The sequence below is a fragment of the Schistocerca serialis genome, chromosome 2 (genome assembly GCF_023864345.2).
Source record: "Schistocerca serialis cubense isolate TAMUIC-IGC-003099 chromosome 2, iqSchSeri2.2, whole genome shotgun sequence".
In the NCBI taxonomy this organism is placed as follows: domain Eukaryota; kingdom Metazoa; phylum Arthropoda; class Insecta; order Orthoptera; family Acrididae; genus Schistocerca; species Schistocerca serialis.
Window position 1 is genome coordinate 198475553 of NC_064639.1, and position 16980 is coordinate 198492532.

Below are 16980 nucleotides of genomic sequence, written 5' to 3' on the forward strand. Positions count from 1 at the left end.
ATGAGCCATGGGGCAAGGGGTTCGGAGCAGGGGTTGTATAGGGATGGACAAGTATATTGTGTAGGTTCGGTGGATAGCAGAATACCAGTGTGGGAGGGGTGGGAAGGATAGTGGGCAGGACATTTCTCATTTTAGGGCACAGCAGTAGGTAGTCGAAACCCTGGCGGAGAATGTAATTCAGTTGCTCCAGTCCTGGGTGGTACTGAGTTATGTGGGGAATGCTCATCTGTGGCCAGATGGTGGGACTTTGGGAGGTGGTGAGAAACTGGGAAGATAAGGCACGGAAGATTTGTTTTTGTACAAGGTTGGGAGGATAATTACGGTCTGCGAAGGCTTCAGTGAGACCTGTGTTATATTTTGAGAGGGAGCACTTGTCACTGCAGATGCGATGACCACAGGTTTAAGCTGTATGGAAGGGACTTTCTTGGTATGGAACAGGTGCCAGCTGTCAAAGTGGAAATATTACTAGTGGTTGGTAGGTTTGATATGGACGAATGTACTGATGTAGCCATTTTTGAGGTGGAAGTCAACATCTAGCAAGGTGGCTTCTTGTGTAGTGTAGGACCGGGTGAAGCAAATGAGGGAGAAGTTGTTGAGGCTCTGGAGGAATGTGGATAGGGTGTCCTCACCTTCAATCCAGATCACAAAGATGTCATCAGTGAATCTGAACCAGGTGAGGATAGTCAGTGGGGGTAAATGGGTGGTATCTTTAGTATAGAAGGGTAGGTTCCGGGTAATAGGTTGAAGGTGTTGGTCTACAAGAGCAGAGATTCTCTCAGTGGGGGCACAGTTATCAGCCACAATGGGGTGTCCTGGGTGGTTAGCTTTAAGGACTTAAGCAAGCATTTAGAAGGTAGGAGTGCGGGGAGTGGTAGGGGTTGAGTAGAGAGGTGGACTCTGGGGAGAGGTTCTAGGATGGGCCTAAGGATTGGAGTAGGAACTGGAGATTCTGCTGGATTACTGGAATGGGGTCACTGTGGCAATGTTTGTAGGTGGAAGTATCTGACAGTTGGCAGAGTCCTTCCGCCAGGTAATCCTTGCACTTCAAAACAACAGTGGTGGGGCCAGGAGAAGAACTGCCCGTCCGGTCAGTGAACCTTTATGTAGTCTTGGCAGTTGTCATACTTTATATTGGTTATAGAATATGAGTCATGTGGAAAGTATATGCTACCATCACAAGTAAACGTGAGCGTAGTGAGAGCAGGCGAGACACCACATTGACGTGTCACAAAAATGAAACGACAAATAAATGGGTGTGAACTATGTTATAACAAAGGAATTCAAGAGTTAAAGATTCCAGAATGGAAAGCATCTTCAAAAGTGTTAAAAACATATGTTTTGACAGAGCATAGAGAAACTGTGTGATTGTGAAACTGTTGCATCTATTTGTTGCAACTTTTGTGACAAACTATTATGTTTTCACCATTTCCTTGGGAGTGATCACATTCATATCAACACCTGAATTGGGCAGGGAGGCATATCTCACTCCCTTACCAGGCATACAAGTTAGGTGGGTCAGTAAGAGATTCCTATTCCTATCATATGACACATGTACTGTCACTAATGCCATGTATGACACATCAAACGTGTTTTCCGGTCGAGGATTCAGATGACTTATCAAATGTTTGAGTTCCCGTTCGAAAGCCACTTCCTTTCGGCAGCTAATAGAGTAGTTGTGCAGAATCAACTGATACACCTTGCTGTTGCAAATGGACATTACACTATGACACACACTTACAAATTTGATACAGCAAAAAGAAAAAAAGATAAAAGAAAAATTGGCAGAAGGGAGGTTCCAACACGGCTCGCCTGCTTGGCAGTTCAACACTGTGGCCACATGACCATGTTGCAATATCTCTTTCACGTTGCTCTATATTGCACCTCTTTTCTTTGGACTGTTCATTGTTTCTATTTTGTTTTTCTTTCACAGTGTAGTACATCATCTTCCTGTTTGCCTGCTTGATCTGTGTTCAGGTTTTGATGGGCTGTCCACTGGGCCCTCTTACCACAAAATCTGAGAGAGGTGTGATGGGGAGTTTCCCTTGTAAGAAGAATGGGCCAGTCAAACCACATGATGGCAGACCACACCACACAGTAACAGCTGGTAGATGAAAATGTTTGTTCGTGCGTGAATGTGAGGATTTTTAGGAGTCCAGAATACACAATTGTAGTGGTTTACAGTACCATTCAGTTTGAATTGCCTGTCAGACTAGATAACCATCCCTGCAAAACGTTCATCCTTGCAAAGCATGCCTTCAAACCACTCGCAGTACTCATCCTTCTATCCAGGTCATCCCGCCATTCATAGCATGCAGCAATCTTGGAATGTACACTTTCCACTTAGCAGCCTTCTGAATTCATCATATGTTTCACCGGCTTACCTTGCTTTCACAAGCACCCTGCTTCACAGATTTTTGAGAGGTGACCTAGTAAAATGTTGCAACACACCTTTCTGTGTGCATATCCTGAACAGTACCGTCAGCTTCAAATGTATCCCGAGTAAAGTAAATTGTTGTACATGTTGGTGGCTGAGTTCTGTACACATTACGCCTTTGCTGTTGTACCTCCATCGTGATTTTGTACGTCCAGTACCACTTCAATACAGCCTTGTGTTCCGAAACAACAATCTTACTTCATTCTTTGGTGCACTGTCATCTACTGGAAAACGCGCACCAAGAGCTGTTGAGAAAACAATGGACTATGCTACCATGCAAAACTGCAGTGATGTCATTTTGTTCGAAAGACATTAACTATCAAAGAGTATCTACATTTTTCTGGACCCTTCTTTATCCACTAAGGTGCAAGCCAGCACCCTCAGTTGCAGTGAGTCAATTATTTTAGATGTGTAATATCTTAGTCAGACCTTAATAAACTGATTGTTGTTCCTACTAAACATGATAACAGTAGCTGTGGCATAATTGCGTTGATTGCTAATCAATGTGTTTTGTGATAAAACTCACAGCCTGCTTCAGTATAAGGATCCCAGCATACATTTGAAGCTATCAAACAGGTCTCATGAAACATTCAACAAAAATGGGACTAAAAAGTTATGACAGTAGTTCATAATGAATGCTGATGAGCTAGAGTAATATCATAGGCAAACAGTATACCTTGTATATTGTGTGTAATTAATTAACCCTAGCAATACCAATGCATTTCCCATGATATATAATACCAAGGGCATATTATGCCCACTACAAAAAATTCGTTAATTATTTTTATTAACAACATACTTTTCAAATAGATATTGACATATAAGCAGGGTCCAGAACTGGAAAATATCTTTTAGCACAATCTTAGCAATACCAATGCATTTTGCGTAATGTGCACACTAATTAAAGGGTATTTTATGATCACCCCAAATTTTTTTTTAAAAAATACAAATTTTGTTTACTGTTGTTAACATTTTTTCACAAAATAGCTTTTAACATTATATAAATGTGTAAGAAGGGTTTTGAACCTGAATATGTAATTTTAGTTGTGAGAGTCACATTCATTATTAAGACTTAAATTATTGGGTTAAGGTTTACTGAAAAACTTAAAACAATTATGGAATCTGGTATAAAAAATCATTAAAAACAAATGTTATTTTTTCAGAATTTTAAAATATAAAGTACACTACTAGATTACTGAATATCTCCTAAAGGAGTGCATGAAGTACTCCCGCCGCCCCCCCCCCCCCCCTCCCTCGGTACTGCAAGGTGTAAGGATTCAATGTAATAACTCACCAAATTGTAGAGACACTGAGTAGTCGCAAGGCACCTAAACAAGCCTGATAACTTTGCTATCTTTCAATCGAGTTATTTGTGCTTGGGCATCGGACTTTGAGGTGAATTAACAACTGCAGGGTCCGAAAAAGTTTGCTACTGATAATAGTGATCTGCATGAGAAGTAGAAAATGATTGATAATTATTCTGATGAACCATGGACCTTGCCATTGGTGGGGAGGCTTGCATGCCTCAGCAATACAGATAGCCATATCATAGGTGCATCACAATGGAGGTTTATGTGAGAGGCTATACAAACATGTGCATTGATTCCTGAAGAGGGCAACAACCTTTTCAGTAGCTGCAGCGGCCACAGTCTGGATGATTGACTTTTTTGGTCTTGTACCATCAACCAAAATGGCCTTGCTGTGATGGTACTGTGAACGACTGAGAGCAAGGGGAAACCACGGTCGTAATTTTTCCAAGGGCATGCAGCTCTACCGTATGGTTAAATGATGATGTCCTTTTGTGTAAAATATTCCAGAGGTAAAATAGTCCCCTATTCAGATCTCCAGGTTGGGATTACTCAGGAGGATGTTATATCAAGAGAAACAAAACTTGCATTCTACAGATTGTAGTATGAAATGTTAGAGCACTTAATTGGACAGATTGGGTAGAAAATTTAAAAAGGGAAGTGGGTCTGTTGAAGTTATATGTAGAGGGAGTTAGTGAAGTTCTGTGGCAGGAGGAACAGGACTTCTGGTCAGATGAATACAAAGTTATAAATACAAAGTCAAATAGAGGTGATGCGGGAGTGGTTTTAATAATGAATAAGAGAAGAGTGCAGGTAAGCTACTGTGAACAGCATACTGAACGCATTACTGTAGCCAAGATAGAAACGTAGCTCTCACCCACCACAGCGGTACAAGTTCATAAGCCAACGAATTCCACAGGAGGTGAAGAGATTGAAGAAATACATGCTGAGATAAGAGAAATTATTTAGATAGTTAAGGGAGACAAAAATTTAATAGTGATGGGGTACTGGAATTCAGTAGTAGGAAAAGGAAGAGAAGGAAAACTAGTTGATGAATATGGACTGGGGGAAAGGAATGAAAGAGGAAGCTGCCTGGTAGTTTTTGCACAGAGCATAATTTAATCATTACGAACACTTGGTTTCGAGAGTCATAAAAGAAGGTTGTCTGTGTGGAAGAGACCTGGAGGTACCAGGAGGTTTCAGATTGGTCATATCATGGTAAGACAGGGACTTAGGAACCAGGTTTTAAGCTGTAAAACATTTCCGTGGGCAGATGTGGACTTTGACCACAATTTATTGGTTAAGAACCGTAGATTAAAACTGAAGAAATTGGAAAATGTTGGACATTAAGGAGATGGGATCTGGATAAGTTGAAAGAACCAGAGGTTGCTGAGAATTTCAGAGGGAGCCTTAGACAACAGTTCAATAGAACAGGGAAAAGGAATACAGCAGAAGACGACTGGGTAGGCTTAAGAGATGTAATAGTGTAGGCATCAGAGATCAAATAGGTAAGAAAAGGGCCTTTTATAAATCCTTAGATAACACAGGAGGTATTGAATTTAACTGACGAAAAGAGAATATAAAAATGCAGCAAATGAACCAGGTGAAAGGTGATGCAAATGTTTAAGAAATCAGATTGACAGGAGGTGCAAAACGGCTAAGCAGGAATGGCTAGAGGACAAATGTAACATTTTAAAGCAAATTTTATTAGGGGAAGATAGATACCACTTACAGGGAAATTAAAGAGACTTTTGGGGAAAAGAGAAGCTGCTGTAACAAATATAAAGAGCGCAGGTGAAAAACTAATCCTAAGCAAAGAAGGGAAAGCTGAAAAGTGGAAAGAGTATATAGACAGTTTGTGCAAGGGAGATTAACTTGAAGGCAATATTGTGCAAAAGGGAAGTGCACATAGATGAAGATGAGATGGGTGATACGATACTGTGAGAAGAATTTGACAGAGCACTGAAAGACATAATTTGAAACAATGTCCCGGGAGTAGACGATATCCTGTCAGTAGACAATATCCAGAAGAACCAGCCATGACAAAACTCTTCCATCTGGTGTGCTAGAAGAATGTAATAATCCGTATTCCAAAGAAAGCAGGTGCTGAAAGGTGTGAAAATTACCGAACTAGCGGTCATGGTTGCAAAATGCTAGCACAAATTCTTTACAGAAGAATGGAAAAACTGGTAGAAGCCAACCTTGGAGAAGATCAATTTGGATTTCATAGCAATGTAGGATCCGCCCCTGGTAGCTGAGTGGTCAGCGTGACAGAATGTCAATCCTAAGGGCCCAGGTTCGATTCTCGGATGGGTCGGAGATTTTCTCCACTCAGGGAATGGGTGTTGTGTTGTCCTAATCATCTTCATTTCATCCCCATCGACACACAAGTCGCTGAAGTGACATCCAATCGAAAGACTTGCACCCGAAGAATGGTCTACCCTATGGGAGGCCCTAGTCACACGACATTTACATTTACATAGCAATGTAGAAATGCAAGGCAGTACTGCCCCCATGACTTATCTTAGAAGTAAGCCAAACCTACATTTATAGCATTTATAGGCATAGAGAAAGCTTTTGGCAATATTGACTGGAATACCCTGGGAGCGAAAGGCTATTTACAACTTGTACAGAAACCAGATGGTAGTAATAATAGTCAAGGGACATTAAAGGGAAGCAGTAGTTGAGAAGGGAGTGAGATAGGGTTGCAGCCTAACCCCAATGTTTTTCAATCTGTTCATTCAACAAGCGTTAAAGGAAACCAAACAAAAATTGAGAGTAGTTCAGGGAAAAGAAATAAAGACTTTGAGGTTTGCCAATGACATTGTAATTTTGTCAGAGACAGCAAAGGACTTGGAAGAGCAGTTGAACGGAATGTACACTGTGTCTGGAAAGGATATAAGATGAACGTCAACAAAAGCAAAACAAAGATAATGGAATGTAGTCAAATCAGGTGATGCGAAGGAATTAGATTAGGAAATGAGGCACTTAAAGTGGTAGATCAGTGTTGCTGTTTGGGCAGCAAAATTACTGAGGATGGCCAAAGTAGAGAGGATATAAAATGTTTACTGGCAGTGTCAAGAATAGCATTTCTGAAGAAGAGAAATTTATTAGTATCAAATATAGATGAAAGTGTTAGGAAGTCATTTCTGAAAGTATTTTTCTGGAGAGTAGCAATGTATGGAAGTGAAACATGGACAATAGACAGTTTAGACAAAAAGAGAATAGAAGCTTTTGAAATGTGTTGTACAGAAGAATGATGAAAATTAGATGGGTAGATCACGTAACTAATGGAGAGAAACTGAATAGCCTTGGGGACACAAAAAATTTTTGGCACGATTTGACCAAAAGAAGGGATCAGTTGATAGAACACATTCTGAGACATCAAGGGGGTCACCAATTTAGTACTGAGGGGAAGCTTGGGGTATAAAAATTGTAGAGGAAAACAGAGGTGAATACAGTAAGCAGTTTGAGGACATAGGCTGCAGTAGTTATTCAGAGCTAAAGAGGCATGCACAGGATAGAGTAGCATGGAGAGCTGCATCAACAACAACAATTATTTGTCAGCACAGGGTTTGCTAACTGTGAAAATGGTGAGTATTTCAAAAGAAACACACACATGCCACTTCCTATTACTGCCATTATTATTAACTAAGAATTACAAATGGGTACATAAGCAATGGCCTAGGCAGTAGATATTAGATTAGATTTACTTTCATTCCAATTGATCCGTAGTGAGGAGGTCCTCCAGGATGTGGAACATGTCAGAAAAACAACAATACATGACAAATATTTAGAACTAAAACAAATAAGCTAATGTACCACTCCACAGGTCCCAAGTGGAATGATCTTAATTTTTTATGAACACTGTATGAAAGTCATTTTACAAATACTAATGCACTGAATTTAAAATAAAAAAGTTTTTTATTTATTTATAAGATAATAAACATGTAGTACAACTACTATAATACTTATTTACAATGAACACATTACTGCACTGAAATGGTGCAGAAGTTAGAGTATATATATATATATATGGTTATAATAGAGGGAAACATTCCACGTAGGAAATAAATATCTAAAAACAAAGATGATTTGACTTACCAAATGAAAGTGCTGGCAGGTCGACAGACACACGAACAACCACAAACATACACACAAAATTCAAGCTTTCGCAACAAACTGTTGCCTCATCAGGAAAGAGGGACGGAGAGGGAAAGTCGAAAGGAAGTGGGTTTTAAGGGAGAGGGTAAGGAGTCATTCCAATCCCGGGAGCGGAAAGACTTACCTTAGGTGGAAAAAGGACGGGTGTACACTCGCACGCACACACACACACACACACACACACACACACACACACACACACACACACACACACACATCCATCCACACATATACAGACACAAGCAGACATGTTTAATGACAAAGAGTTTGGGCAGAGATGTCAGTCGAGGCAGAAGTGCAGAGGCAAAGATGATGTCGAATGACAGGTGAGGTATGAGTGGCAGCAACTTGAAATTAGCGGAGATTGAGGCCTGGTGGGTAACGGGAAGAGAGGATATATTGAAGAGCAAGTTCCCATCTCCGGAGTTCGGATAGGTTGGTGTTGGTGGGAAGTATCCAGATAACCCGGACGGTGTAACACTGTGCCAAGATGTTCTGGCCGTCCACCAAGGCATGTTTAGCCACAGGGTGATCCTCATTACCAACAAACACTGTCTGCTTGTGTCCATTCATGCGAATGGACAGTTTGTTGCTGGTCATTCCCACATAGAATGCATCACAGTGTAGGCAGGTCAGTTGGTAAATCACTTGGGTGCTTTCACATGTGGCTCTGCCTTTGATCGTGTACACCTTCCGGGTTACAGGACTGGAGTAGGTGGTGGTGGGAGGGTGCATGGGACAGGTTTTACACCGGGGGCGGTTACAAGGATAGGAGCCAGAGGGTAGGGAAGGTGGTTTGGGGATTTCATAGGGATGAACTAACAGGTTACGAAGGTTAGGTGGACGGCGGAAAGACACTCTTGGTGGAGTGGGGAGGATTTCATGAAGGATGGATCTCATTTCAGGGCAGGATTTGAGGAAGTTGTATCCCTGCTGGAGAGCCACATTCGGAGTCTGATCCAGTCCCGGAAAGTATCCTGTCACAAGTGGGGCACTTTTGTGGTTCTTCTGTGGGGGATTCTGGGTTTGAGGGGATGAGGAAGTGGCTCTGGTTATTTGCTTCTGTACCAGGTCGGGAGGGTAGTTGCGGGATGCGAAAGCTGTTGTCAGGTTGTTGGTGTAATGGTTCAGGGATTCCGGACTGGAGCAGATTGGTTTGCCACAAAGACCTAGGCTGTAGGGAAGGGACCGTTTGATGTGGAATGGGTGGCAGTTGTCATAATGGAGGTACTGTTGCTTGTTGGTGGGTTTGATGTGGACGGACGTGTGAAGCTGGCCATTGGACAGATGGAGGTCAACGTCAAGGGAAGTGGCTTGGGATTTGGAGTAGGACCAGGTGAATCTGATGGAACCAAAGGAGTTGAGGTTGGAGAGGAAATTCTGGATTTCTTCTTCACTGAGAGTCCAGATCATGAAGATGTCATCAATAAATCTGTACCAAACTTTGGGTTGGCAGGCCTGGGTAACCAAGAAGGCTTCCTCTAAGCGACCCATGAATAGGTTGGCGTACGAGGGGGCCATCCTGGTACCCATGGCTATTCCCTTTAGTTGTTGGTATGTCTGGCCTTCAAAAGTGAAGGAGTTGTGGGTCAGGATGAAGCTGGCTAAGGTAATGAGGAAAGAGGTTTTAGGTAGGGTGGTAGGTGATCGGCGTGAAAGGAAACGCTCCATCGTGGCGAGGCCCTGGACGTGCGGAATATTTGTGTATAAGGAAGTGGCATCAGTGGTTACAAGGATGGTTTCCGGGGGTAACAGATTGGGTAAGGATTCCAGGCGTTCGAGAAAGTCGTTGGTGTCTTTGATGAAGGAATCTCTAGTTCCCTAAACAGGCTTCTGCAGGATGTTCTTGAGTTCACACCACATATAACTCTTACTGCACTTTTTTGTGCCCGGAAAACTTTAGCTTGGCTTGATGAATGACTCCAAAAAATAATCCCATATGACATTATGGAATGAAAGTAAGCATAGTATGCCACCTTTTTCATTTTTATATCCCCTATGTCTGACAAAATTCGCAATGCAAACAGAGATTTGTTAAGATGCTTCAGCAGTTCTGTGGTGTGCTCCTCCCAGTCCTTCCAGTTGAATTTTTTATCAAGCTGTAATCCCAAGAATTTAACACTATCCACTTCTTCTATCTTCTTGTCATCGTATGTTAAACATATACTCGTGGGACACCCCTTACAAGTTCTGAACTGCATGTAGTTTGTTTTTTCAAAGTTTAGTGACAAAGAATTGGCTAGGAACCAGTGATTAATGTCCACAAATATTTTATTAGCTGATCTTTCTAAGACTAAGCTTGATTTGCTATTTATTGCAATGTTTGTATCATCGGCAAACAAAACGAACAGCGTCTGGTAATGTTACTGATGAAAGGTCATTGATATACAGTAGGCTAGCTGAAGCAGAAGGAAAAAAGTGTGTATCAAAATAAGTGATGAATAACTCACAAAAATTCAGAGATAACATTTTCTTGATTTTTATCATAATTACTGATGTATGTAGGATAAGAAAAGAAACTATCATTATAACTCTCTCTCTCTCTCTCTCTCTCTCTCTCTCTCTCTCTCTCTCTCTCTCTCTCTCTCTCTGGTTACATTGTTCTGGCTGATGACTACATTGTGATGATAATGTAACTGTAGATATATGCATTTTTTGAGTTAGTACAGTAAGGATTGTGTACAGAATAGTAAGTCTTATGATTGGGAAGCCAAGAAAAAACTGTAATTGAAATTAATTTCAGCCAACATACGAAAGTCAGAAATTAACTGTATTAAAAATCAGGTCACAGACGTTATCTTTGTTGGCATCAGTAGTGGATGTCCTGTTGTTTCCTAATCCTTTACGTTTGGTTGGTGACTTCTGAATTGTTCAATCCACTGGCAAACATTTTGCCATGGTAAAACATTGCCCTTGTTCTGTGCTGAATATCTCCTGTGGATTTCAGCTCCCGGTACACCTTCAAGCTACAAAAAAATGAAGTAGCTAATGATTTTCTACATTAGTACAAACGGAGAGTGGTACAGCCATGTTTACTCCGTAAGTCATGTGACAATGCTGAAACTGCCATAAATGAAGAGAATGGTGCCATCTAAAGGCTACCACTGAGCTACACTACTAACCTTAAGACAATTGGAATAAAAGGAAAAGCGTCTTTCAAGTGTGATGCAATTAAATTTTGCTGTTTGCATTCATTTGAACAACTGCTACACATTTCATATGAAGAAGTAGACTTCCATATTGACTTTGTCCAAAAGATAGTGAGACTTCACTTTAAGACCGGCAGGTTGAAATATTAATAGGATACATATGTGAGGTGGTAGTCATAATTTATCTATATGCCCTCTGCAACTAGACGTAGTGCATACTTATATAAGGGCAGTGAGCAAATTGTGTAGTTTTCAGTGCCTTAATGCATAGATAAGTTAGTCATGCCTATTTGTGTATCCACATAAATTGATAGAAAAACTTTTAAAATTTTTCCAGGTACCTTCAGCCACCAGGAGAATGGATAACCTGTGCACTTGAATCACGTGAACTACTTTCATTATGCCTAAAAAAACTGAAAGGTCTAAACAGAGTTAAACTGGTAGATGCTGGTTTTGTATGGACAGAGCCACATTCAAAAAGAATAAAGGTAAAAAATAATTGATTGTCCCTCGTTGAATTGGATTGAAAATTTTATTGTACGTACATAAATAAAACCTTTGTTAAGATGGTGGTTGACTAATCAATCAAATGTTTGAAGCAAACTTGCATGAGCAGAATATTGTGATTATAATTTATTTCGGCTCATCATTTGCTTTCCACATAATTTACATTACCAGCTGTTATATTAGAATAATAAAATACTGCTGTCACTATGTGTTATACTGTTTGTTGTATTTCGATTCTTTGAAATTCTTAAGCTTTTCACAGCAGAAATATTGTTATGACCTTTGACTGTGATTTATCTTGAATCATACTCTCAGATTGGAAAGCATCCACCATTTCCAAATTAAAAAAATGTGTGTACTTAATGTCCATGACCATGTGAAGGAGAATGATGATACGGACAGGTTAGCTTGCTACTTACCACATAGAGGAGCTATTGAGTTATGGGCAGGCACGATGAAAAATAATGCTAGAAATATTTAAGCTTTCAGACAACAAACACACACACACACACACACACACACACACACACACACACACACACACACACGTGTCTCTGGGCATTATGGCCCTAATGGCTTTGAGTCATGCTCTAAAACATGGAGACTGTTACCATGTTCGTGTGAGTTGTGCTTGTGTCAATTTGTCTTCTATGCAAGAAGGACTTCGTGTACAACTCTGCAACTCAGTGCCTCCTGTATGTGGTAAGTAACAATTTAGCCTTTCCATATTGCTGTTATTCTATCCTGAATTTTAAATTGTTGGAATATTATAATATGCTTGGTTTGCCCCAAGAGTATGAGGTAATGTTTAGAATGGATAAATAACAAAGAAGAATAGTATATGGGAATGAGATCATTGTTACATAATAGTGAATGGAGAAGAACTACTGTGAAGGAGAAAGGCAAACTGGTTTTATTACCCACTCTGCACCTTTCCTCCATACTTTCTTGGTACCTGCTCACACTATTGGTCTGTCATTTTGTAATCACATTTTTCTTTACTATCCACACTCATTATTCTTACATGACCATTTTTTGGGTTAGTTATAACAAAGTAATTGTGAAAATTGAATTTTGTTGTTGTTCAGGTGGAGGAAGGGTTACAGAACACATTGCACATCTTTTTTACTAATGTATAACAGAACATGATGGGGGTAGCGATTTTAGTCCAAAAATATTGATAAGAGATACCATCAGTGTTAATTTGTTACAGGAAATAAATGCTCTCTTTCCACTAAATCTATGTTTTTATTCTTGTACGAACAACATAATTTCCCTCTCCTACAGTATCGTATTTTTGACCAATATTGTTTGGATTCTGTTGTTCCTAGGTCAAATTAACTGTCCATGGTGAGGTGCTGGGTGGGACAATGCTGCAGCAAGTATTTGTGGTTGAATATATCGTAAATAATCAGATGTGTGATGATTGTCATAGATCAGAAGCTCAAGATTATTGGCGCGCACTTGTGAGTATTTTAATACATATTAAATTTATCATTCATATTAGTTTCATTATAAATTGTGCTCCCATGCAGTTCATTATCTTAAGAGTCGTTTAGCATGGCATTCACTAATATGTATTAGAGAAATATATAAGATGTTCCGATAAGTATGATAGATGCTTTATTTGAGGAAGCAGCAGAATAGATAAATTAAATGAAAAGAAAAATAAACTCTTCAAATGAATAACTCTTCAGCTTCCAGTCAGTATGGAGTTGTAACAGATATGCAGATGGTCTTACAAAATTGTGAAATTACAGTGAGACAGAATGGCTTGCCAGTAATTACCTTTAGGAGGCAAAAGTCCAAGTACTGCCAGTAGACACAAATATTAGATAGAGAAAAAAAAGATATCTCAACTTTGGGAACTGATAATTCCTATTCCAGGGAGCTGAAAGGGATGGATTGGGAAGGTTAGAAAGGAAGGCAGGTCCTCAAATCCCAGATTCAAAGGGTCTCTTCCACCTGCTAGGAGGATAAGGGGAACCAAAGAGAGCTTGGTTACTCTTTCTACTTTTACATCTGTACAATGGCAGTACTTGAAATTTTGCCTTCTTTAGGTAAGTACAGGATACCCATTCTGTCTCTTTGCAGTTTTAGTTTCCTGAATTGAACGTTTGTACTTAACTTTAAAAAAAGTACATAGCTCTCACGATTGACATACCCCTTTTCATCATAAGGCAGTTGCCTTCTTCCCAAAACACGTTAAATGTTTTTGATTAGTCGAGGATTAAGAGGCAGCTTGGTGTGTTAAATGTACACAAATCAGTAGCTTACCATCAGCTGTTCTCACATGTGGAGCTCATGCAAGATAAGTGGCTCATGCACAGGAACACATCCTCGTCCTGAACTGTGGGTGTGTCCACCCCTTTGTGACAAGGGGTTGGCTACTTCAGCTGCCTGTTGCCTGGTACACTGTGTGCTTCATCTGTTAGGAGTGGTCACCTCATTGCTTGTGCAGATATACTTTTCTTAAGTATTCTAGTCAGACACTTGATTTTGAGCATATGTATTTGTCAAATTATTATTAGCCCTGTTGATACTACTTGTTAATACAATCATTTGCAGACTTTCAAGCTGTATTGTAATGAGACCTATGAAAATATCTCATTGTATACTACTTGAATAGTTTAATGTTACTGCTAAACTGTGATGTAAGCTGTACTAGAATCAATTACAGACACTAGGTTAAAGACCTTCCAGTCTTCTTCTCTTGTGGTAACTGATGTTTATGGTAATAGGAAGGGCACTTGGCCACAGAATAAAGAAATGTATATAGAAGACATCTTGACAAGAGGTGACCTGGCTGCAGCCAGGATAATCAGTGTGCCTCTGGCAATAAATCTTTAAAGTGAAAAATGCCAAGTTTCCCATGGTCTGGAACCCACCATAAACTGTAGGTCCCTACTATAATTAGCTTGGTGAGTCGTTTCCAATATCAGAAGAAAGCAAGGGCATACGACCTCCAATAGCACCCTGCATGGTAAAACAGTGTGGTGTTCATACCAGCCTTCAGTTTGTGGACAGCTTTACTAGTGTGCAATTTTGTGTAAGGTGTACTTGAGGTCAGAGATGCAAAGAAGTGTCAGATTGAAATGCATTAAGCAATATGCTGAAGAAGAACAAGGAATTTTGGAAAGTAGATGACGGATGAAGAGAAGTGAATATATCACTGCACACCTGGAAAAAAACTGGTTCCTATGATGGAAATAGTATGCAGTAATTAGCCACCATATAAAACCTGAGAGATACAATGAGTTTAAAAAAATTCTAGTATGATACTGCCTGTTGGGAACTTAAAAGCTACAAGAGGAAGAATTGGTTCATACCTTTCATGTCTGGTGCCTTAATAGAGAAGCCACAAGGTATATTATTCCGTGACAGAACTCGTATTCCTGGCACAGCATCTGTTCACAAAAATAAGCATTGTATTTGAGACCTCTTGTGTGCCAACATACATCCCACATACTCTTTTTCAATCACTGAATAGATCCCTGGGAGATCAGTATTGTTAAATAATGTAAAAAAAAGTCAATAATAATGATATTAAATTCTGTTGAAAAACAGATACAAATGGTGCTGCGTTGTGTATGAGTCCTTTTGGCTTTTCATTACTTAAGAAGAAAATTGCATGCATTTTTTTTTTTTTAATTACAGTACACAGATAAGCTATATGTGCTACTCTAAATGCAGTTAAGTAATGTAGCTTGATGGCTCAGTTGTAAAGTGTCAGACTACAAATACAAAGATCTAAGGAATTTTATCTGTCATTTATCATTTCTTTCCCCTCTGGAAATGTCTGTTGATGTGAAAAAGGCTGAGCAGCACCATGGTTTGGAATCCACGCAAAACTCTTGGCCCTCCTTCAACTAGCTGGGTAAATAAGTTCAAAGTTTTAAGAAAGAAAACTGCATATCATGTCCAACAGGAACATGCTTAGTAAAGCACTGTAGCATGGAAACAATCTTCGGATTAATGATAGTTTTACTCTGTATTATTAGGATAGAGTAGTCAGAATTTATTCTTCTATGTTAAATATATGTATCATTATAGTTTTTACGATGTAATGTGTCTTAACTCTGATTATAGATCCCTTCTGTCAGTTATAGTATTTTCTCACAAGTTTCAGTGACGAATGAAATATATTCTCCAGCAATATTGTGAATTCATGGTAATACTGAGTCTTTCAGTGGAAGGTTCATTTGAACAGCTTAGTAAATCAGTTGACATGTTCACAAAGAATCAGACTTGCCACAATGCTTAATCATTTGATTCATACTGCATGTCTTGAAAATTTATGTTTAATTATTTGCATTCTTCTTAGACGCAAAATATGCTGGTGAAAATTTGGCCAGGAATTGTTTTACTTACTGATATTAAGCCAAAAAAACACACTCGTATAGCCCAAATTCCACAGAATTGTGCACTTCACAAAATTAAAAAAGGTTGTAGCCTATGACTGCAGTATCAATGAGTCACTTTGAGTCGGCCTACTCATACAAATACTGGGAGTAACAATTTCTAAGGATATGATTGATCCCATAGACTCAATCGTTGTAATATTAGGGAAATGCAGCCAGTTTGTAAAGTACTGTTTACAAAACAGTCAGGAAACACATTCTAGAATATTACTAAACTGTGTATGAACTGTACCAAATAGATTAACATGAATAGTGAATGTATACAAAGAAGACCAGCACAAATGGTCACTGTGCAGCAAAGTATGTTTTTATATGAAGCTTCCTGTCAGATTAAAACTGTGTGCCGGACTGGGACTCAAATCCTGGACTTTTGCCTTTCGTGGGCAAAAGCAAGCCAGGTTCGAGTCCATGTCCAACACACTTTTAATTTGTAGGTCACATGTTTGCTTGACTCACTTGGAGATGTTGAAAAACTGTAGTGATAAACCGTGACAGACACAAACTATTCCATAAAAGCCTACTTGGAAACTTTCAACAATCAACTTTTAGTAATCCAGGAATGTACTAGAACACACTACATGTTGCTTCTGCGAGGATCACGAATACAAGATTAGACTAGATACAGCTAGCACAGAGGATTTAAGCAATCATTTTTCCCACGCTCCATATGTGAATGGAATGGGAAGAACCTGTAATAACACTGTGCAACAATGAAAATGTAAATTGAATGAAAATAGCCAATTCCTATCAGCTCTAATGTGCCGATCACGAATATCACAAAGACAGTTCAAAATTAGCTCTAGTTTTCATTTTACGCCATTTTATTATGGTGAGACAATTATATATGGATTTTTATGTTATGTTTAAAATCAAATATTATAATGGTTTGTCAAAGTCATAATAACTAGTAACAGTGGTTTATATTATTGCCCCTGGTCTTACTTGTGTGGAATATTTTGAATGTAAACATTTTGATACCAATTTTAGTGATCTTTTTG

At 39.4% G+C, this 16980-nt stretch overlaps 1 protein-coding gene across 1 annotated transcript in view; it reads left to right on the forward strand.

Annotated features, from left to right (window-relative positions):
- The window catches only part of LOC126456935 (60S ribosomal export protein NMD3), a 99153-nt gene that overhangs the window by 19518 nt on the left and 62655 nt on the right, over positions 1-16980 (forward strand). Inside the window, exons 3-4 of the mRNA XM_050092871.1 lie at positions 11392-11542; positions 12893-13027. Coding sequence (XP_049948828.1) covers positions 11392-11542; positions 12893-13027 — 286 coding nt within the window. The remainder of the gene's footprint in view (positions 1-11391; positions 11543-12892; positions 13028-16980) is intronic.